Raw genomic sequence first — 21377 nt, 5'->3', positions numbered from 1 at the left:
CTGCGCTTGGCTGCTCTAAGCCACTGCGGCGAAGACGTCAGTCATCGCGGGAACCTTAGCTACACGCCATCCTCCATTGACTTTCGGTCACCATCAGGGCCAGCTGCCCGTACTCTCTGCCCTGAATTCCTTTTTGTAAACCTGCGTGCAGACCCATCTCTATGGATCCCGAACCTGCTGAACCCGCGGCCGGCGTCGTCTGTGTTCCGTCCCAGCCGCCCAGTGCGCCTTCGGAACCGGATGCCCAGGGTCTCAGCGTGGGTGGCGACTCAGGTACTTGGGACCCTGACTGAGCTCGGGTGGAGGTCCCTTCCACAGAGCCTTTTGGGGATTATAGATGACATTCTGATTTTTTTTTTTTCCGAACTAGTGAACTGTTTCGGTGCTCTAATTAGTCCAGGGTCTTGGACTTTAGTAGGGCTAATATTAGCTCACATTTGCGAAAGTTTTTTTTTTTTTTAATAAAAGTGCTAGGGATTAAACCCAGGGCCTTGTGCTACCTGCTACCACTGAATGCCCATCACTGTGCACCATTTTAAGGATGCTGTATGAGTTGATCATCTACAATACCAAGGCATTGGACAAGCCCCATTTATGCATGAGATTGTATCTAAAGACCTCCTAAGGAACTAATCAAAACTTACTGATTTTTCTAGCTCACAGCTATAGGTTAGTTATTGAAACTAACTAGCAGCATTAGCTCATCACTCATTTGTGATCAACAACTATGTACACAAGGATGCATAAACATTTATTCAGGCCATGGAATGGTGCTGCCCATAGTTAGGGTGGATTTTTCCACCTCAGTTAACCTAATTTACGAATTCTCTTACACATGTGCCCAGCGATTTGTCTTCTAGGTGATTCTAGATGTTGTCAAGTTGACATCAGTATAAGCCATTGTATGGTAATAAGGAACTGGGGAGAGTAATAAAATTATTACTATTTTTGGTTTTTTGAGGTAGGGTCTAGCCCAAGCTGACCTGTAATTCACAATGTAGTCTCAGGCTGGCGATCCTACCTCTGTGTGCACCTTCACACTGGATTGTTTTGTTTTTTTGAGGCAGGGTCTCACTGACCTGGAAGACACTGGAATTAACTGTGTGGGCCTAGTTAGCAATTATTTTTAAAGAGGTTGAAACCAAAAAAAATTATTTGCAGGGAGAGAACTGAGGATGAAAGTGAGAGAAGAATGGGTGTACCAGACACATGTGCCCCTTTGTGTATCTGGTATTATGTGGGTACTGGGGAATTGAACCCAAGCCATTAGGCTTTATTAGCAGGTGCCTTTAATCGCTGAGCCATCTCTCCACCCCTAAGTTTTGTCTCTCTCTCTCTTTTTTTTTAATTTTTATTTTTTGTTAGGGTCTTGCCATAGCCCAGGCTGACCTACAATTCACCATGTCTCAGGCTGGTCTCGAACTCATGGCAGTCCTCTTCCCTCTGCCTCACGAGTGCTGGGATGGATTAACGTATTTATTTGAGAGAGAGAATGGGCGCACCATGGCCTCTAGCTGCTGTAAATGATCTCTAGATGCATGTGCCACCTTGTGCATCTGGCTTTACTATGGGTTCTGAGGAATTGAACCTGGGTCCTTTTGCTTTGTAGGCAAGTGCCTTAACCACTAAGTCATCTCTCCAACCCACTTTCCTTTTTATTCAGTTGGGGATCACAACCCGTGGGGATGCTGCCATTCAGAGTGGGTCCTACCTCAAAAAACCCAATCTAGAAAAACTCATAGCTAGATGTGGCACATGCCTTTAATCCTGGCACACGTAAGTGGATTGAGGCCACCAAGAGACTACAATAGTGAATTCCAGGTCAGGCTGGAGGGAGAGAGCCTACCTCAAAAAACAACAACAAAAAATTCTCAAGGGCTGGAGAGATGAGTTAGCAGTTAAGGCGTTTGTCTGCAAAGCCAAAGGACTCAGGTTCAATTCCCCAGGACTTACGTTACCCAGTTGCACAAGGTGATGCATGCGTCTGGAGTTCATTGCAGTGGCTGTAGGCCCTGACATACCCATTCTCTCTCTCCCCTCCTCCCTCCCTCTTTTTCTCTGTCAAACAAATAAATAAATTAAATTAAGAAAAATTCTCAGGCTGGAAATTGCTTAGTAGTTGAAGTGCTTGCCAGCAAAGCCAAAGGACCCAGGTTTGATTTCCCCAGTACCCACGTAAAGCCAGATGCACAAGGTAGTGCATGCATCTGGAGTTCTTTATAGTGGCTAGAGGCCCTGGCACACCCATTCTCCCTTTATCTGCCTCTTTCTCAGATAAATGTAAATTTTCTTCAAGGTAGGGTAACACTAGCTCAGGCTGATCTCAAACTCACTGTAGCTCCAGTCTGGCCTCCAATTAATGGTGATCTTCTACCTCAGCTTCCTCAGTGTTGGGATTAAAGGTGTGTACCACCAAATCTGGCTTTTTTTTTCTTCTTCTTCTTCAGTTTTTCCAGGCAGTGTTTTGTTCCACCCAGGTTGACCTGGAATTCACTAGTAGTCTCTGGCTGGTCTGGAACAAACAGTGATCCTCCTACCTCAGCCTCCCAAGTGCTAGGATTAAGGGCGTGTGCCACTACACCTGGCTTGCTTTTGTGTGTGTGTGTCTGTCTGTGATTTTTCGAGGTAGGGTGTCATTCTCTAGCCTAGGCTGATCATTATGTGATCTCAGGGAAGCCTGAAGCTCATGGCAGTCCTACCTCTGCCTCCTGAGTGCTGGGATTAAAGGCATGTGCCACCATGCCAGGCTTTATGAAATAAAGAAATCTTCATAGACCTACCCAGAGATTTGTTTCTGTTGTGATTATAAATCCATCAACATGAGAATCATGATTAACTAGGACAGTAGTTTAGGTTGGCATTGAATTCCTAATCCTCCTGCCTCTAAGAGGCTGTATTTTTTTTGTTGTTGTTCATTTTTTATTTATTTGAGAGCGACAGAAGAGAGAGAGAATGGGCGTGCCAGGGCCTCCAGCCACTTGAAAGGAACTCCAGATGTGTGCGCCCCCTTGTGCATCTGGCTAACTTGGTTCCTGGGGAAATCGAGCCTCGAACCGGGGTCCTTAGGCTTCACAGGCAAACGCTTAACCGCTAAGCCATCTCTCCAGCCCAAGTCCAAGATCTTTTAACTGAGAAGAGGCTGTATTTTGAATGATCTTTTCAGTCCAGTTCGCTGTTACAGGTTATCTAACCAGCTTGCTGTTGGAGGGTCGGACAATGTTCAAAGAGCAACTCTGCCCCCACCTGGCTGTAAGAGGTATTGCTACCAGGTAGTGGAGGAAAGGAATATGAAAATGAGAATGCTTCACCCAGAACTGGGAGACCTGCTTTTCTTTCAGAGAAACTTTCTGTGTTGATTAATCTCTGTCTCTCGGTGGTGGGAATCTAATTTACGGCCTTGTACATGCCAAGAATACACTGTACCATTAAACATACACCCCTAAACTGCCTTGTATTTATTTAGCCTTTTTCATCTCTCTCTCTCTATATATATTTATATGTATGTATGTATGTATGTATGTATATATGTATATAAGTAAATATGTATATATGTATATATACATGAATGACAGAGAGAGAGAGAATGGGCACACCAGGGACACCAGCCACTGCAAACAAACTCTAGATGCATGCACCACCTTGTGCACCTGGCTAACATGGGTCCTGGGGAATCAAACCTGGGTCCTTGGAGTCACTATAGAGTCTCAGGCTGGCCTCAAACTTACAGCAATCCTGCCCTAGTTCCCCCCCCCCCCCCAGTGCTGGGATTAAAGGCATGTGCTACCACACCTGGTCTAATGCTTTATTTTTATTTACTTATTTATTTGCAAGCAGAGAAAGAGAGGGAGAGAGAATGGGCATGACAGGGCCTCTTGCCACTGCAAATGAACTCAAGATGCATGTGCCATTTTGTGCATCTGGTTTTATGTGAGTACTAGGGAATTGATCCCTGTTGCCACTGTCCAGTGGTGCCTGTGAGAACACAAAATGAACGTGCAACACAAAATATGACTTAAAGGAGGGTCAGGGGCTTCACTGAAGTGAATCCCTGGGCAGACTTAATTTGTAACTTTTATTCAGTTTCAGGCAGTCAAAGCTGTGGGGTGTCTGAGCATAAAAGAGCGCTTATGAATTCAAAATAGGGTCAGATTGTGAGTTTTTGTTTTTCAGGAAGTCTCTGCAGAAGCTGACGAATTCCTTGTGTCCTAGGAACTCCACCCAAGGTGCATAGTTTTCCATGTCCTAGGGTTTAGCCTGAACAAAGATTAACCAATTGCCAATTAGCTTGAAATCCAGGCCATCAGACTTTGTAAGGAAGAACCTTTTAACTGCTCAGCCATCTCCTGCAACACCCTGTCCAACCTTCTGAGTCAATTTTTAAAAAAATATTTTTATTTATTTATTTGACAGAAAGAGGGAGAGAGAATATTTTTATTTATTTCCTTATTTGACAGAGAGAGAGGGTGAGAGAATTGGTGCATGAGGGTGTTTTTTTTAATTATTTATTTATTTGAGAGAGAGAGAAAGAGGCAGAGAGAGTTCGAGAGTGTGTGGGCACGCCAGGGTCTCTAGCCACTGCAAATGAACTCCAGAGCATGTGCCTCCTTGTACATCTGGTTTATGCAGGTCCAAGAGAATCGAACTGGGATCCTTTGGCTTTGCAGGCAAATGCCTTAACTGCTAAGCCATCTTTCCAGCTCCCTTGAGTCAATTTCTTGAGCAGTGTTTATTTTCCATATTCATAGTGTTTTATGAGGCAGATACACTGAAGTCAGGGGCACCACTGGTTTTTGGCCAGAAAAAAAGAGCTGTCATCATTTGAGAAGCAAAGGAGAAGTCTCTAAAACTGTTGTCAGCCTCCCTGGTGACTTCCTCACCTTATTCTCTCCCTAAACTATTGCCTTGTAGTTTCTGTAAGCATCCCTCTATTGCTTTCATTGAAGCCACTAAGAATCTTTTTTTTTTTTTTTTTCCCTTTTCGGTTTTTCGAGGTAGAGTTTCACTCTACCTCAGGCTGACCTGGAATGTAGTGTCAGGGTGGCCTGGAACTCACGGCACGACTCCTACCTCTGCCTCCTGAATGCTGGGATTAAAGGCGTGCGCCACCACGCCTGGCTAGGAATCTTTTTTTTTTCCTGACATTTATAAGATATATGTATTATTATTTTTCTGACCAAAGTGCAATGATTTTTAAACAAATAACTGAAAAAATATTTCAGAAAATAAAATACAAATGAGAAAATTGACCATTAGATTGCTTTTTATTCTAACTATATGTTTAGGCTAGAAAACAAAACAGCAAAACAAAAATCCCTTCAAGTATGATTAAAATGAGAAATGAGCCACATTAACACAAATCTAGCATATGCATCTCAAGGTTCTCTTTTTTTTTCTGTGTGTGTGTGTGTGTGTGTGTGTGTGTGTCAGAGTCAGAGTCTCACTCTAGCCCAAGCTGATGTGGAACTCACTTTGTTTTTCTCAAGTTTCTCTTGCTAGGAATTTTGTTAACATCAGTTAATAATGAATAGCACTGTGTGTATGGAGCTCAAGGACATGATGTGAACGTGATCCTGGCCCCAGATTCTGTCAGAAGAATGCAGACAATTCTTCCAGGTTCTGAACTCCTCCAACTCCTGCCCAAACCTTGGAAGCAGACTTGTATACAACTTTCAGATAACTTCACACAAGCTGTAATATATCAAAACCTCTGTTTTCCTCTTCCTACAGGAAATGATCAGTTACTTGATAAATACTAAAACATTGCTTGGAATCCACTTTATGAGTGTGTTTACCAAACACCTTGTGTAGGACCTGACTACACAAAAAGCTTTTTTTTTTTTTTTTTTTTTTTAAGTTTTTTGAGGTAGGGTCTCACTCTAGCTCAGGCTGACATGGAATTCACTCTGTAGTCTCAGGGTGGCCTTGAACTGTCTGCGATCCTCCTACCTCTGCCTCCTGAATGCTGGGATTAAAGGCGTCTGCCACCATGCCTGGCTCACAAAAAACTTTTTTAAATTTGGTCCACAAATTCACTCAATAGTTTGGAAATTTAAAATCTGCAGCAAAAAGAAACAGTGGAAATCTCTAATCTGAGCATGTTATAATTACTAAAAAAAATATATGCATTCTAAAAAAATTCTCTCACAGAAAGCACAAACTATAAGAGGGATGATCTTTTTAATAAAAACAGAGCTAGCTGATACCCTTCTCTGTCTTGTGAGCACCATGATAATCAGAATGAAGCAGACCTTGAACTCACTGTCTACTCTCGAGAACAAACGTTAAAAAGCAAAACAAATGTAATTTGTCTTAGTGTGTATTGTCTAGTCATTAATTGAGGTAAGATTTTGAAAGATTAAAACTGCCTTAAAAGGGAGCTGTGATAGCAGCTACCAAACCCAATATTCAAGCGTGATCTCAAGGGTGCTTTCAGGGCTATCCTTCTTTGTCAAAAATCTTCACAACTTCATCACCATACTTAGAAGCATTTATTTTCTTGACTTTCCCCATTTCTTCATATAAATCAGTAATAGGTTTTGTTGACTGAAGATAAGTCAATTCTTTTTTCCAAGCTCGCTTGCTCCCCCTCCCTCCCCCCCTCTCTCTTTCTCTCTCTCTCTCTCTCTCTCTCTCTCTCTTGTCATCACTCCTCCCACTACTCTTTCCTCTCAAGACATTGTTCAGTACAGATCTCATTATTACAGTCAAAAAACAAAACGAAAGATATTCTTCCCATCCATGGTCATGTTCCAAGAAGATTGAAGATTGTCTTGATTTACCGTCAATCAAGAATTTATTCTTCTGAGCACTGGCGGCCATTGTTTGATCCATTTCCCTCTTTAGTAAGCTGATGGTTATCTCTACTGGCACAATCTTCTTTAGTGTACTTCGCAATAAGCTCACCAAACTGCGAGTCTGGGTTCTTCTTCTCATCACGAAGCAGCTCTCGGGCAGAGGTGCGTGTCGCCTTAGCACCCCATGACGCGCGCACTGGGTCCTCTTGCGCCAGTGCCGCCAGTGCAGACAAACTCCAGATGCACGCACCATCCATCTTGTGCATCTGGCTTCTGCATAGGTACTGGTGAACTGAATTGGGTCATTAGGCTTTGCAGGCAAGTGCCTTTAACTGCTGAGCCCTCTCTCCAGCTCTACAATAGAGTTTGAATTCCCTTTTACTTAGCCCTTTATCTTCATACACTACTTTGTTCAGTTGTTTCTGAGAAGGGAGGCATGTAGGTTTGAGTGATAAAGTTCATCCACTCATTTGCCAAACACTTAGGAAATGTCTGCTGTATGCCATCTCTGGTGAGACGAATTCATCAACCAATAGCACAAGGACCTTGCATGTGTCCTTTTTTTTTTTCTTTTTTCGTTTTGCCGTAGGATCTCTCTCTAGTCCAGGCTGACCTGGAATTCACTATGTAATCCCAGGGTGGCCTTGAACTCCTGGTGATCCCTGTATCTCTGCCTCCCAAGTGCTAGGACTAAAGGTGTGTGCCACTTCGCCAGGCTTTTTTTTTTGTTTGTTTGTTTTGAAATAGGGTCTCACTTTAGTCCAGGCTGACCTGGAACTCACTTTGTAGTCCCAGGCCTTGAACTCTGTGATCCTCCTATCTCTGCCTCCCTGGGTTTAAAGGCGTGCATCACCACACCTGGCAATTGTCACTTGCCTTAAAGAGTGTGTGCGTGTGTGTAAACATATTTAGAGCAGATATTTAAATGAGGAAGCAGTAAATAAATGGAACATAAGTTTTGGTGCCAGATGGAGGACTAGCAATTCTGCTTAGGCGTTGTCACTTGAACTAGGTCTGGAACTTGTAAGGAACAGTGAAGTAGAAAAGGCCTAACAGCAGGGGAATGACATGCACAAGAAGCTAAAGCCTGAAAACTTTAAACCTACGTGGGGAGGGTGGCAGGCGTTTGAAAGCTGATGTGGCTGGAGCGTAGAGCCTGTAAGGTGCTGGGTGATAAGACTTGGGTCATTAGGCTTTGCAGGCAAGCACCTTAACTGCCAAGCCATCTCTCCAGCCCTACAATAGAGTTTGAATTCCTTTTTATTTATTTTTTGAGGTAGGGTCTCACTCTTGCCCAGGCTGACCTGGAATTCACAATGGAGTCTCAGGGTGGCCTCGAACTCACGGCAATCCTCCTACCTCTGCCTCCCAAGTGCTGGGATTAAAGGCGTGCGCCACCACGCCTGGCTTTCCTTTTTACTTTTAGCCCTTTATCTTTATATACTACTTTGTTCAGTTGTTTCTGAGAAGGGAGACATGTAGGTTTGAGTGATAAAAGTTCATCCACTCATTTGCCAAACACTTAGGAAATGTCTGCTATATGCCATCTCTGGTGAGACAGATTCACCTGAGGCACACAGGCAGAACTGACTTTGGTCATCTGGAGTCGTGGAGGCCAGAAGAGACTATGTTTCTAGAGGGTGTTATATTGAACCATCTCTAGGAGAGATTCTGACTCCACAGTCCTCAACCTTGGGCTTTCATGCTTGGGATCAAGTTTGTTCTGAACCTTAAATGGCATTTCTTATCTGGCATGCCCAGGGCACCATGGAGCTCTTATCATTGAGCACTGGTATAAACCACCACCTCTACCACTTGCCTGCCTTCTGCTAGGACCTGGTGTCACATCAGGTTTTCTTGGATGGGGGTAGGGAGGACTTTGGGAATGTGGCTTTCTTTTTGAATATGTAGTAATCCTGGCTTCCAGCCTTGGAGGGAGAAAGGATCTTTCCTTCAGCTCTTCTGAAAATAACCCAGCTGACTGCTCAGGAACAAGAAGTCCCTGAGTGTTGCTTGCTGTCTACTTACCCTTGCTGCGAGCCCTGTCTCCGCCCCATTTACCCTCTATCCAAGTCCCTCTATGAGGAAATCGGAGAGGTCTTCCACATCTGACAGGACTAGCTGCTTCCAATTCCTTTGCGCTCTGGGGGAGTTTGAGAGGGCGTGTAAGGCGACGCAAAGTTATTTGAACTATTCTAGAAAAAGGTAGATGTCTGAATGCCTTTGAGGCCTAGTTCTGGAATGTCACATAGCCCCATCAGTGGCTTCTGTGGGGTAGGATAAGAGGAGGGTGTGTGTGTGTGTCCACTTTGACTCTACCCAAACAGAATAACCTTTAATTGGAGTGAATTCCATAGTTAATGAAGCAAAGCATTGTAGTGAGTGCATACGCTGGGTCTAGCTGGCTTCTGTGCAAGTGGCTGTGTGAAATTGGGAAGACCAGGTGGCAGTGGAAGATAGAGGCCTCAGAAATGGCTCCCACCCACCCTCACCCCCGCCCCCTAGTAGTTTCTCGCTCTAACCCAGGCTGACCTGGAATTCAGTATGTCGTTTTAGAGTGGCCTTGAACTGACAGTGATCCTCCTACCTCTTGCCTCCCAGATGATGGGATTTACTCCTAAACCACCACCGGTTTAGGAGTGGAGCCAGAAGGCTGAGGAGGGCTTCGTGACCTGCGGCTGGATAAATCAGAGTTCGGTAGCTACGTGCTTTTGAGCCTTAGAAATAGACAGGTTTAGCCGGGCGTGGTGGCGCACGCCTTTAATCCCAGCACTCGGGAGGCAGAGGTAGGAGGATCGCCGAGAGTTCGAGGCCACCCTGAGACTACATAGTGAATTCCAGGTCAGCCTGAGCCAGAGTGAGACCCTACCTCGAAAAACAAAAAAAAAAGAAACAGACAGGTTTGAGAAGCGAAAATGTATTTTTTTGCAGCTGCCGGAGGCAGCTCCAGCCCCTATTTCTGATTTCTCCGCTCCACCCAGTCTCAGGAAGTTCGATTCCCGGGGTTCCTTTAAGAGGCGTGTCGGGGCGGAGCTCCCGGAGGACTTCCCAGACTCGAGGCTGCCGGGCCGCAGAAGCAGTCGCCGGAGCTGAGCAAAGCCACGCGGTCCCGGGAGATCGTTCTTGGCTGGGAGGGCCGGGCACCCCCTGACCGCGGTCCGCATCATCGTGTCGCTGCTTCCGCAGGCATCATGAGCCAGGACCCCGAAGTGGATATGAAGGAGGTGGAGCTGAACGAGCTGGAGCCGGAGAAGCAGCCCATGAACGCTGCGTCCGGGGCAGCCGTGGCGGGCGGCGGGGAGAAGAACGGCCTGGTGAAGATCAAGGTGGCCGAAGACGACGCGGAGGCCGGAGCCAAGTTCACCGGCCTGTCCAAAGAGGAGCTGCTGAAGGTGGCGGGCACCCCGGGCTGGGTGCGCACCCGCTGGGCGCTGCTGCTGCTCTTCTGGCTCGGCTGGCTGGGCATGCTGGCCGGCGCGGTGGTCATCATCGTCCGCGCGCCGCGCTGCCGGGAGCTGCCCGTGCAGCGCTGGTGGCACAAGGGCGCCCTCTACCGCGTCGGCGACGTGCAGGCCTTCGTGGGCCGCGACGCCCGAGGCCTGGCGGGTGAGTGCGGGGCTCGCCCGGGTCCCCAGCCCTGGCCCCCGCCCCCCCTCCCGTGCTCAGGCGATGGCTTGATTCTTCCCCCCACCTTGGAAGAAAACCAGCCCGGCCGCTCCTCTTCGTTCCCGAGGGTAGCTTGCTAACTGCACAGCCCCTTCCCCTGGCCACTCCGGCCACCACGAGGCGCCTGAGCCGGTCAAAACCAGTTTCTGAAGTCATGAGCGAGGCTCCTTGCATCAGCCTCGTGGTCCGACCCCCCCTCCTCTCCCCTCCTCCGGGCGGGGGTGGGGGAGGGGAGGCCTCGCCTGTTCACCCCGATCCCCTCCCGGTCCCGCAGGTCTGAAGGACCGGCTGGACTATCTGAGCTCGCTGAAGGTGGCTGGCCTGGTGCTCGGCCCGATTCACAAGAACCAGAAGGACAATGTCACTGGGACCAACTTGAAAGAGATTGATCCGGCTCTTGGCTCCCAGGAAGATTTTGTCGACTTCCTGCAAAGTGCCAAGAAAAAGAGTGGGTGTCCCGGGCTTTCTAGGGAAGCTGGGAGGAAGGGCTTGGCCTTCTGGCCAGAAGAAAGGCAGAATAAGAATTTTTTGGTTTGGTTTTGCCTTAACTGGCCCAGGGTTAACTAGGGCAGGCATAGGGGAGACTTGTTTTGCTAATTTGGCTAGAATCAATTATTTTTTTCTTGGGTGTTGGGGGAGAGGTGTTCTTTTGAAACAGGGTCTCAGTCTAGCGCGGCAGGCCTCAAATTTACTGGGATCCTTCCATCTCGGCCTCCCAGTGCTGGGTTTAAAAGTCTAGGCTACCATGCCCGGGTGGTTTTCTTTTTTTGGTTTTTCAAGGTAGGGTCTCACTCTACCTCAGATTGACCTGCTTGTCTCAGGGTGGCCTCGAACTCACAGTGACCACCCACCACTACCTCCTCAGTGCTAGGATTAAAGGTGTGTGTCACCGCACCCGGCTCATCATTTATTCCTATTTTTCTTAATAAAATGCAGGCAAGTAGTCATATTTTCTTTTTTGTTTTTTAAGGTAGAGTCTTGCTCTATTGGCAATTTATTTAGAAAGAGAGAATGGGCACGCCAGGGCCTTTAACCACTGAAAATGGTACATGTGCTGCCTTGTGCGTTGGCTTTATGTGGGTACTGGGGAATTGAACCTGGGACCTTGGGCTTTGCTGGCAAGCACCAAGCCATGTCTTCCAGTCCTTGTATTTTTTTTTTAATTAGGTAGCGAACAGAGAACGAGTGGGTGCGCCAGGGCCTCCAGCCCTTGCAAAAAAGAACTTCAAGCACATGTGCCACTTTGTGCATCTGGCTTATGGGTCCTTTGCAATGGAACCTGGGTTCTTAGGCTATATATTCAAGTGCCTTAACTGCTAAACCATTTACATTTAAATACACACACACACACACACACACACACACACACACACACACACGCTTGAGAGAAAGAGGCAGAGAGAGAGAGAGACTAAGTTAGTCTAATCAGTAGAGAAGGGTGTGGATGTGGTTTGGTTAGTAGTCTTGTTTAGCATGTATGAAACCCAACACTGCATGAATTGAATATGGTGGCACAAGCCTGGAATCCCAGCACTTGGGAATTTTAAATTAAGTGATGGCTGGAGGATCAAAAGTAGTTCAAAGCTAGTTGGAGGCCAGTTTGGAATTACATGTCTTCCCTACATCCTCCCCAAACCTAAGCTTTAAATGGTTCCTTTGTGGGTGGGGAGCCCACAAAGCTTAACCTTGGTACACTGAAGCCTGCCTTAGAGGGGTTCATTCATATCAAGCTTTTGTGCCAACTCATACTAGAAAACCCTCAAGCTGGGCATGGTGGCACATGCCTTTAAAATCCCAGCACTGGGGGGGGGCGCAGGAGCAGAGGTAGGAGGATCACTGAGAGTTCAAGGCCACCCTGCGACTACAGAGTGAATTCCAGGTCAGCCTGGGCTAGAGTGAGACCCTATCTCGAAAAAAGAAAAGAAAAAACCCTCAACTGACTCAGATGCCCTCATTTTCCCTTCTCCAAAGACTCATGACTGCTTATTGTTCCAGGCATTCAAGTGATTTTGGACCTTACACCCAACTACCAGGGCCAGAACTCATGGTTCCTCCCCTCTCAGGCTGACACTGTGGCCACCAATGTGAAGGTGAGTGTGTTGGAGCTGATGACAGACAGATGCTGGGCTGAGCTGCTTCATTCACAGCGAGCCCAGCACATCTAATCTGGCTCCCAGGTGCAGGTATTCCTCTTCCCACAGTAGGTAGGATAGACCAACAGTGTACCTTGTGTTGTTTTCTTTTTTGAGGTAGGGTTCTTACTCTAGCCCAGCCTGAACTGGAATTCACTATGGAGTCTCAGGCTGACCTTGAGCTCATGGCAATCTTCCTACCTCTGTTCCTGAATGCTGGGATTAAAGGCATGTGCCACAATGCCTGGCTTAGTTATACTTTTCTAACCACTCATGTTTCTTGTTTCCTTGACTCTAGGGGTGAGGCAGTGCCAGGAAGGGAATTTCTCAGATGTCAGTCTTGAATTTTGATTTTTCTTTTTGTGAAGATAGGAAGCCCTTTCTTTCTCTGGGAATCCTGTCCTGACTGGTTTCCCAGTTCTTGTTTGATGTGCTTGGAATGGAGCCCAGTTTGAACATGTGAGCAGTGGGGTCTTAGTATGTATCTGGGACTATGCCAGTTATTTTGTAGGTATTTTCTAGTTCCTTTTCAAACCATGCAAAATGTCTAGTATTATTCCTAAATGAAGAAACTGGGGTTCTGAGGACCTTTATGTATCCAAGATTTGAAATTCCCAATGATCTTTACCTTTGGTTCTTCAATGTGGGGTCTCACTCTAGCTCAGGCTGACCTGGAATTCATTATGTAGTCTCAGGGTCGCCTCAAACCCAGGGCAATCCTCCTGCCTCTGCCTCCTGAGTGCTGCAGTTAAAGGCATGCACCTAGCAAGCTTTTTATTTTTATTTTTTATTATTTGCAAGGAGAGAGTGTGGTGGGGGGGCACACCAGGGCTTCTTGATGCTGCAAATGAGCTCCAAGGACATGCATATGCTAACACTCCCTAGGCCTCTGGAAACTGAGAAGTGCATTTGCCTTGGCGTGTTATTTATTTGCAAGCAGAGAGATACAGAGAGGGGAAAGTATAGGTGTGCTGGGCCTCTAGCCACTGCAGATGAACTCAAGATGCATGCACCACCTTGTGCATCTGGCTTACATGGATACTGGAGAATCGAACCTGGGTCCTTATGCTTAGCAGGCAAGCATTAACTGCTAAGTCATCTCTGCAGCCCTCTTGGTCTTTTCTGTAGGTATTAAATTAAAGGTGAAGCTGTGTGAATAGAGAAGTAAAAATGTAACACTAAGAATTGATAAGGAGGTTAGATTGGCAGGAAACGAGGGCTGAACCAATGTTGAATTGGTAGGGAGACCCAGGCAAGTCAGACTGTTTTTCAGAAGTTACAGGAAAATGTGTTGTGGGTGAAGGTTTGCCTGTATGTTGATCTAGTTCCTCTGTCCTTTTGTTCCCTGTAGGAAGCGCTGAGTTTTTGGCTGAAGGCTGGTGTGGATGGGTTCCAGGTTAGGGATGTAGGATATCTTACGGTGAGTGTTTCTTCCATTGAGAAGTCAAGTATGGGTGAGAACCAAAGGTCTCAGGCAGGGCTGAGTGATGTTTGTTTCCTTCTAGGATGCACCCTTACACTTGGCTGAGTGGCAGAATATTACCAAGAGCTTCAGTGAAGCTAGGTAGGTACCAGACCCTGGGGAAACTGCATGGTGGAGTGTGAGGCCCTGAGGAGGGGTGTTTCCTAGCCTAAAGAACTTTCTTCATTTTTGTTATTCAGCTCTTGTCTTATACTGACTTTGACCCTCCTGTCCCTGCTCTATGCAGGCTCTTAATTGCAGGGACCAACTCCTCCGATCTGCAACAGATTCTGAGCCTACTTGAATCCACCAAGGATCTGCTGTTGTCTAGCTCATACCTTTCAAATTCCAGTTTCACTGGGGAGCATACAAAATTCCTAGTCACCCAGTATTTGAATGCCACTGGTGGTCACTGGTGCAGCTGGAGTGTGAGTACCATGTTGGTGGGGCTAGGCACCTTTGGGGTGGAGGCAGGGGTAGGATTTGGGGTTCACTGACTTGTCTTCCCTTCAGTTGTCTCAGGCAGGACTCCTGACATCCTTTGTGCCCGCTCAACTCCTCCGGCTCTACCAATTGCTGCTCTTCACCCTACCAGGGACCCCTATTTTCAGCTATGGGGATGAGATTGGCCTGCAGGCAGCTACCATCCCAGGACAGGTACTGCTCATTCTTTGCATTGCACAGTAGGGGTGATGTGTTCATTCATGTCATTATTTTGGGGAAGGGGTTCAATTTTTGAGGTAGGGTCTCACCGTGGCCCCGGCTGACCTGGAATTCACTATGTAGTCTCAGGGTGGCCTTGAGCTGACAGTGATCCTCCTATGTCTGTCTCCAGAGTGCTGGAATTACAGGTGCACCCCACTGTATGTATCTGGCTGCATGTGCCACTTTTACATCTGACTTTACATGGGTACTGGGGAATTGAACCCAGTCCATCAGTCTTTGCAAGCAAGTACCTTTAACTGCTAAGCCACCTTGGCCCGCCATCTCGCACCCATGAGTGGACCCTTCTTTTTTTTTCCCTCAGGGTAGGGTCTCTAGTCCAGGCTGACCTGGAATTCACTGTGTAGTCTCAGGGTGGCCTTAAACTCACAGCCATCCTCCTACCTCTGCCTCTCAAGTGCTGGGATAAAAGGTGTGTGCCACCACACCTAGCAAGTGGACCCTTCTTTATTTCTATTCTTTAGCCTCTAGAGGCCCCAGTCATGCTGTGGAATGACTCTAGCCTCTCTGGCACCTCAGAGTCCAACATGACAGTGAAGGTAAGAGGTTTTAGTTAAGACTTGGCCCTCAGAGGGTAGGCGGGTGGTTGTTACTGTCCAGGAGATCTCACCCCTTCCTTCTGTGTGTCCATCATTCGCAGGGTCAGGATAAAGACCCTGGCTCCCTCCTTTCCCTATTCCGGAGGCTCAGTGGCCAGCGCGGTAAGGAGCGGTCTCTGTTGCACGGTGATTTCCACGCACTCTCCTCCACATCTGGGCTCTTCTCCTACATCCGCCACTGGGACCAGAATGAACGCTACCTGGTGGTGCTCAACTTTGAGGATGGCAGCCTGTCGGCTGGGCTAGGGGCCTCCAACCTGCCTGCAGGCACCAGCCTGCCAGCCCAGGCTGACCTTCTGCTTAGTACCCAGCCAGGTCGGAAAGAGGACTCCTCCCTGGAGCTGAGGAGCCTGGTTCTGCACCCTCATGAGGGACTGCTGCTGCGCTTCCCCTATGTGGCCTGACCCGAGCTCCCTAGCACCTACCACCATCTCCCCACCTCCTGTCTCCAGAGGCCTTTTGAGTTCTTTGGTTTTCTTCTTTTTTTAAAAAAACAAAACAAAAAAAACTTTTATAGACTACACACTCCCCAAATAGGGTATTTTGCCTTAAAATAAAGGTTGCTCCTTCCTGGTGAGATTTTTGTCTTCTCTTTGCTTCTCTGACATAGCAGGACTCCTTCCCCTCCTGGCCTGTACAACAGTGCTCTCAGATAGAGTTCCCTGCAGCTGATCTAGCTCCTAAATTATTCATTAAAGGCCTAAAGAAGAAGGGCTTCTTTCAAGGTCATTAGCAAGGAAGTGTCTGCTGGGACTGTCACCCATGCCTTCTCAGGTTGACTTAGGTGTGTTCTGATGGTCTTAGGTATTTTCAGCTTTTTTTTTTTTTTGGTTCTTCGAAGTAGGGTCTCACTCTGGTTCAGGCTGACCTGGAATTCACTATGTAGTCTCAGGTGGCCTAGAACTCACGGCGATCCTCCTACCTCTATCTCCCGAGTGCTGGGATTAAAAGCGTGCACCGCCACGCCCTGCTATTTTCAGCTCTTTATCTCTCTAAGCAAAGATCTCCAGCCAAGTGTGATTAGTTTTATTGGCCTTTCAAGAAAGAGGCAAAGGTAGGAGGATTGCTGTGAGTTTGAGGCCACCTTGAGACTACATATGAATTCCAGTTAGAGGGAGGCCCTACCTCGAAAAGGGGAGGGGGCAGTATATGGATGTGCAATAGAGAAAGGCACCTGAAATTCTCTGGCCTATCCACATACACATGTATGCATACACTACACACATTCTACACAAAGAGAGTGGAGGTGGCCTGGCATGGCTGTGTGTGCATGTAGAGCCTCTTGCTGTAAATAAACAAGAATGCCACAGCTTGTGTGTGGCTCAGGAATTGGATCCAGACTGGTAGCTCTTGCAAGTTAGTGCCTTTAACTGCTGAGCCGTGGTCTCAGTGCCTAGTCTGTTTTTTTTTTTTTTTAACTTGGGAGAAAAAGAGGCAGAGAAAGAATGGGTACACTGGGGCATTCAGCCACTAAGCAAAATACAGATGTATGTGTCACCTTGTGCATCTGGCTTAGGTGGGTCCTGGGGAATTGAATCTGGGTCCTTAGGCAAACACCCCAACTGCTAAGCCATCTCTCCAGCCCAACCCCCTCTTTTTTTTTTTTTCCAAAAAACTATATGGCTAGGTGTGGCAGCACACACCTTTAATCCCAGTATTTGGGAGAGGTAGGATCACTGTGAGTTCAAGGCCATCCTGAGAATACAGAGTGAATTCCAGGTCAGCCTGGACTAGAGTGAAACCCTACCTTCAAAACCCAAAAAGGGGCTGGAGAAATGGCTTAGCAGTTAAGGTGTTTGCCTGCAAAGCCGAAGGACCTAGTTTGATGCACAGGAGGCATATACATCAGGAGGTCTTTTGCAGTGGCTAGAGGCTCTGGTGTGCCCATTCTCTCTTTCTCTTTTATCTCTATCTCTCTGTAATTGCAAATATATATATATATATTTTTAAAAGCTGGGTGTGGTGGTGTGCTCTTTAATCCCAGCACTTGGGAGGCAACAATAAGAGCTCTAGGCCACCTTGAGACTACATAGTGAGTTCCAGGCCAGCCTGGGCCAGAGTGAGACCCTATCTTGAAAAACAAAACAAAAAGCCCTTTATATTGACAGCTTCTGTAAGTGTAGACAATAAAACCATGATCATTCCCTCCCTCTCAAATCCACCCTTCATTTAATCCCCTCCCTATTCCAATTAGTGTCTTTTATTTTATTTTGGTTTTTCAAGGTAGGGTCTCACTTTAGCCCAGGCTGACCTGGAATTCACTCTGGAGTCTCAGGGTTGCTTCAAACTCAACAAACTGCCTCCCAAATGCCAGGACTAAAGGCGTGTGCCACCAAGCCCAGCTCTTTTTTTTTTTTTTTTTTTTAACTTTATTTTTGTTTGAGAGTGAGAGACAGGGCTTCCAGCCACTGCAAACGTACTCCAGATACATGTGCCCTCTTGTGCATCTGGCTTACGTGAGTCTTGGAGAATGAAACCGGGGCCCTTAGGCTTCACAGGCAAACACTAACTGCTAAGCCATCGCTGTAGCCCAGCTCGCTCTTATTTTGATAAGCATCATCTATTATAAAGACCTTTTGTAGTTAGTTTCAGGCACTGAGAGGTCATGAGTATCAAGGCCATTTTGTGTCTGGAAGATTGCATTTTAAGCAGTCCTACCCTTCCTTTGGCTCTTAACATTCTTTCTACCAGCTCTTCCTCAGTGAACCTTGAGCCTTGGAAGGTGTGACACAGATGTCTCAGTATTGAACACTCACTTTCATTTCTCAACACTATGGTGACTTAGATCACCCCAATGGTCACTGCCACTGAAAAGAGAAGCTTCTCTAATGAAAAGTGAGAGTAGCATTAATATATGGGTATTTAAAGAAAAAGTACTCACAGGGCAGTTAGGTGAACATAATATGTGTATTTAGCCAGACATCACAGCAGGCAGGCATTACTCCTAGGGCTCATGATTTCGTCCACCACAGCATTATTATTTTTAAGGTTGGGCAGTGGCACACACCTTTATGAGAGGGAGGGAGGGAAAGATAGAATGGGCGTACCAGGGCCTCTGTATCTGGCTTATGTGGGTCCTGGGGAATCAAAGCTGGGTCCTTAGGCTTTGTAGGCAAGTGCCTTAACCAGTAGGCCATTACTCCAGGCCCCGCCATAGGCTTTTGACTAGGTTTTCAGTACCAGGCATGTATTCCCTCCCATGGAACAGACCTCTGGTCCAATTAGAGTGTGGTTGGTTTCCCTCATAACAGATGCCCCTACTGCACTGGTTGGCACACTTGACCTGGTTGGCACTGCTGTTTTCCACCCTTGGTGACTCCTCCCAAAGGGCTGCATGCAGCATAGCTCTTGCCAGCTTTCTGACTGCTAGTCAATCTTTATTGACTTCCAGCTCAGCTCCAGATTGATTTCTCAGTGACCTGCAGTAGGGTCTTACAATCTAGGTCTAGTGGACAACCAAGAGCCTTGGCAGTGACCTGTACTATTTTGGGGGGGGGGCATCAGGGACCTCTGGTCAACAACTCATTGGCAATGAAAATTTTCTAGTAGCAATCTATGGCTTCCGGGTGCACCATTATCCAAAGAAGAAGGTTTCTATATGGCTGATTCAAAATATCTTAAGTTTTGCCAGGTGTGGTAGGTGAGACCCTACCTTGAAAAAACAAAACAAAAAATAACAAATATCTTAAATTTTGATTAATCCTCCTCCTACCCTTCCTTTGGTCCATCCCTCACTCAATTTAGGCTATTCCACCCCCAATAATTTATTCCTCCACTTACATGTACATACAATACCCTCTTCTTAATTCTTCCCCTCTTTTTTTTTTTTTGTTTATTTTTATTTATTTATTTGATAGTAACAGACACAGAAAGAAAGAGACAGAGAGAGAATGGGTGATGGGCGTGCCAGGGCTTCCAGCCATTGCAAATGAACTCCAGATGTGTGTGCCCCCTTGTGCATCTGGCTAATGGGGGTCCTTAGGTTTCACAGGCAAGTGCTTAACCTCTAAGCCATCTCTCCAGCCCTCTCTTCACTCTTTTATAGCCTCCTGCCCCACCTTTTTTTGTTTTGTTTTCGAGGTAGAGTCTCACTGTAGCTCAGGCCGACCTGGAATTCACTCTGTAGTCTCAGGCTTAAAAAAAAAAAAGAAAAAGGAAGAAGGGTTTCTTTTTTTCCACATCTTTGCTGTTTTTTGATTGCTTATTGCTTATTATTTAGTTTTTTGAGTTCTTATTATATCCTGGATATTATTAATCCTTTGTCAGATGTATAGCTGGAAAAGATTTTCTCCCATTCTGTAAGTTGGCTCTTTGTTCTCTTCAAAGGGTCCTTACTGTACAAAGGCTTTTTATTTTTATTTATTTATATATTTTTATATTTTTTTCGAGGTAAGATTTCACTCTAGCCCAGGGGATCCTCCTACCTCTGCTTCCTGAGTGCTGGGGTTAAAGGCATGCGCCACCACAACCAGCTGTGACTTTACTTCCTGAGCAACCGGGGTTATATTCAGAAAGTCATTGCCTATGCCAATATGTTGAAGTGTTTCCCCTACTTTCTCCTCTAGCGGTTTTAGAGTTTCAGGTCTGATATTAAGGTCTTTGAGTCATTCGTACTTGATTCTTGTGCATGGAGAGAGATAAGGATCTATTTTCATCTTTCTACATATAGATATCCTGTTTTCCCAGCACCATTTGTTAATGAGGCTATCTTTTCTCCAATCCAATGAACATTTTTGTCGAAAACAGATGGGTGTAGCTGCCTGGGTTTATATCTGGGTCCTCTGTTCTGTTCCATTGATCTATGTTCTGTTTTTGTGTCAGTACCATGTTGTATTTTTACAATTAGCCTGGTTTCTTTTTTTTTTTTTTTTAATTTTTATTAACATTTCCCATGATTATAAAATATATCCCATGGTAATTCCCTCCCTTCCCACCCCCACACTTTCCCATTTGAAATTCCATTCTCCATCATATTACCTCCCCATTACAATCATTGTAATTACATATATACAATATCAACCTATTAAGTATCCTCCTCCCTTCCTTTCTCTTCCCTTTCTGTCTCCTTTTTAACTTACTGGCCTCTGCTACCAAGTATTTTCCTTCTCATGCAGAAGCCCAATCATCTGTAGCTAGGATCCGCATAATAAGGGTGATGATCAGACAGTTTCCATAAACCCATGGCTAGAGAAGTTACTGACCTCTCTGAAAACGGAGGCCAGGTACCGGGAAAATACACTAGACAAGTGCGAACATGTGACCAGAGGTGCCACTGGCAAGTCATCCTAAGCAAATGGGTAGACGCTGACAAGAAGAGCCTGAAGAGGCTTGGATGGGTCACGTAGGCCATCCTCTCGCTTCTAAACTCTTTAAGATAAATGACTGCAGGAGTAGCCTGCTTAGGAAACCCTAAGTCTCTTGTAGTCACTGTTTTGGGGGGCAAGGGAAGGAACATAGTCTAGCTCTGGCTGCCTGAAACTCTCTATGGAGACCATAGCCTGGTTTCTTAAAGAGTATTCAGTTAAGAGGTTGCTGCAGTCTGGTTCGTATTGCTGTTAGAAATCACCCAACCAAGAGCAGCTTGTGGGAAGAAGAGGTTTATTTTGGCTGACAGGCTCGAGGGGAAGCTCCATGATGGCAGGAGAAAATGATGGCATGAGCAGAAGAGGGTGGACATCACCCCCTGGCCAACATAAGGTGGACCATAGCAACAGGAGAGTGTGCCAAACACTGGCATGGGGAAACTGGCTATAATACCCATAAGCCCATCCCCAACAATACTGCCTCCAAGGGCTGGAGAGATGGCTTAGCAGTTAAGCGCTTGCCTGTGAAGCCTAAGGACCCCGGTTCGAGGCTCGGTTCCCCAGGTCCCACGTTAGCCAGATGCACAAGGGGGCGCACACGTCTGGAATTCGTTTGCAGAGGCTGGAAGCCCTGGCGCGCCCATTCTCTCTCTCCCCCTCTATCTGTCTTTCTCTCTGTGTCTGTCGCTCTCAAATAA

General features: G+C 46.5%; 1 protein-coding gene and 1 pseudogene across 1 annotated transcript; one reads left to right on the top strand and one right to left on the bottom strand.

Moving 5' to 3' along the window:
- Positions 1 to 15: 15 nt before the first annotated feature.
- Positions 16 to 15953, top strand: Slc3a2 (solute carrier family 3 member 2). Its single transcript, XM_004656570.2, has 10 exons — positions 16 to 273; positions 9981 to 10400; positions 10735 to 10908; positions 12456 to 12550; positions 13944 to 14012; positions 14098 to 14156; positions 14302 to 14482; positions 14568 to 14711; positions 15242 to 15316; positions 15418 to 15953. The coding sequence occupies exons 1-10, from the start codon at positions 162 to 164 to the stop codon at positions 15778 to 15780; spliced, it is 1692 nt and encodes a 563-aa protein (XP_004656627.1). The 5' UTR covers positions 16 to 161; the 3' UTR covers positions 15781 to 15953.
- LOC123453598 lies at positions 6436 to 9961 on the bottom strand (annotated as a pseudogene).
- Positions 15954 to 21377: the final 5424 nt, after the last annotated feature.

The sequence above is a fragment of the Jaculus jaculus genome, chromosome 1, assembly GCF_020740685.1.
Source record: "Jaculus jaculus isolate mJacJac1 chromosome 1, mJacJac1.mat.Y.cur, whole genome shotgun sequence".
Lineage (NCBI taxonomy): Eukaryota > Metazoa > Chordata > Mammalia > Rodentia > Dipodidae > Jaculus > Jaculus jaculus.
The sequence above is the reverse complement of the archived record's forward strand: the minus strand, read 5'-3'. Positions and strand labels throughout refer to the sequence as shown.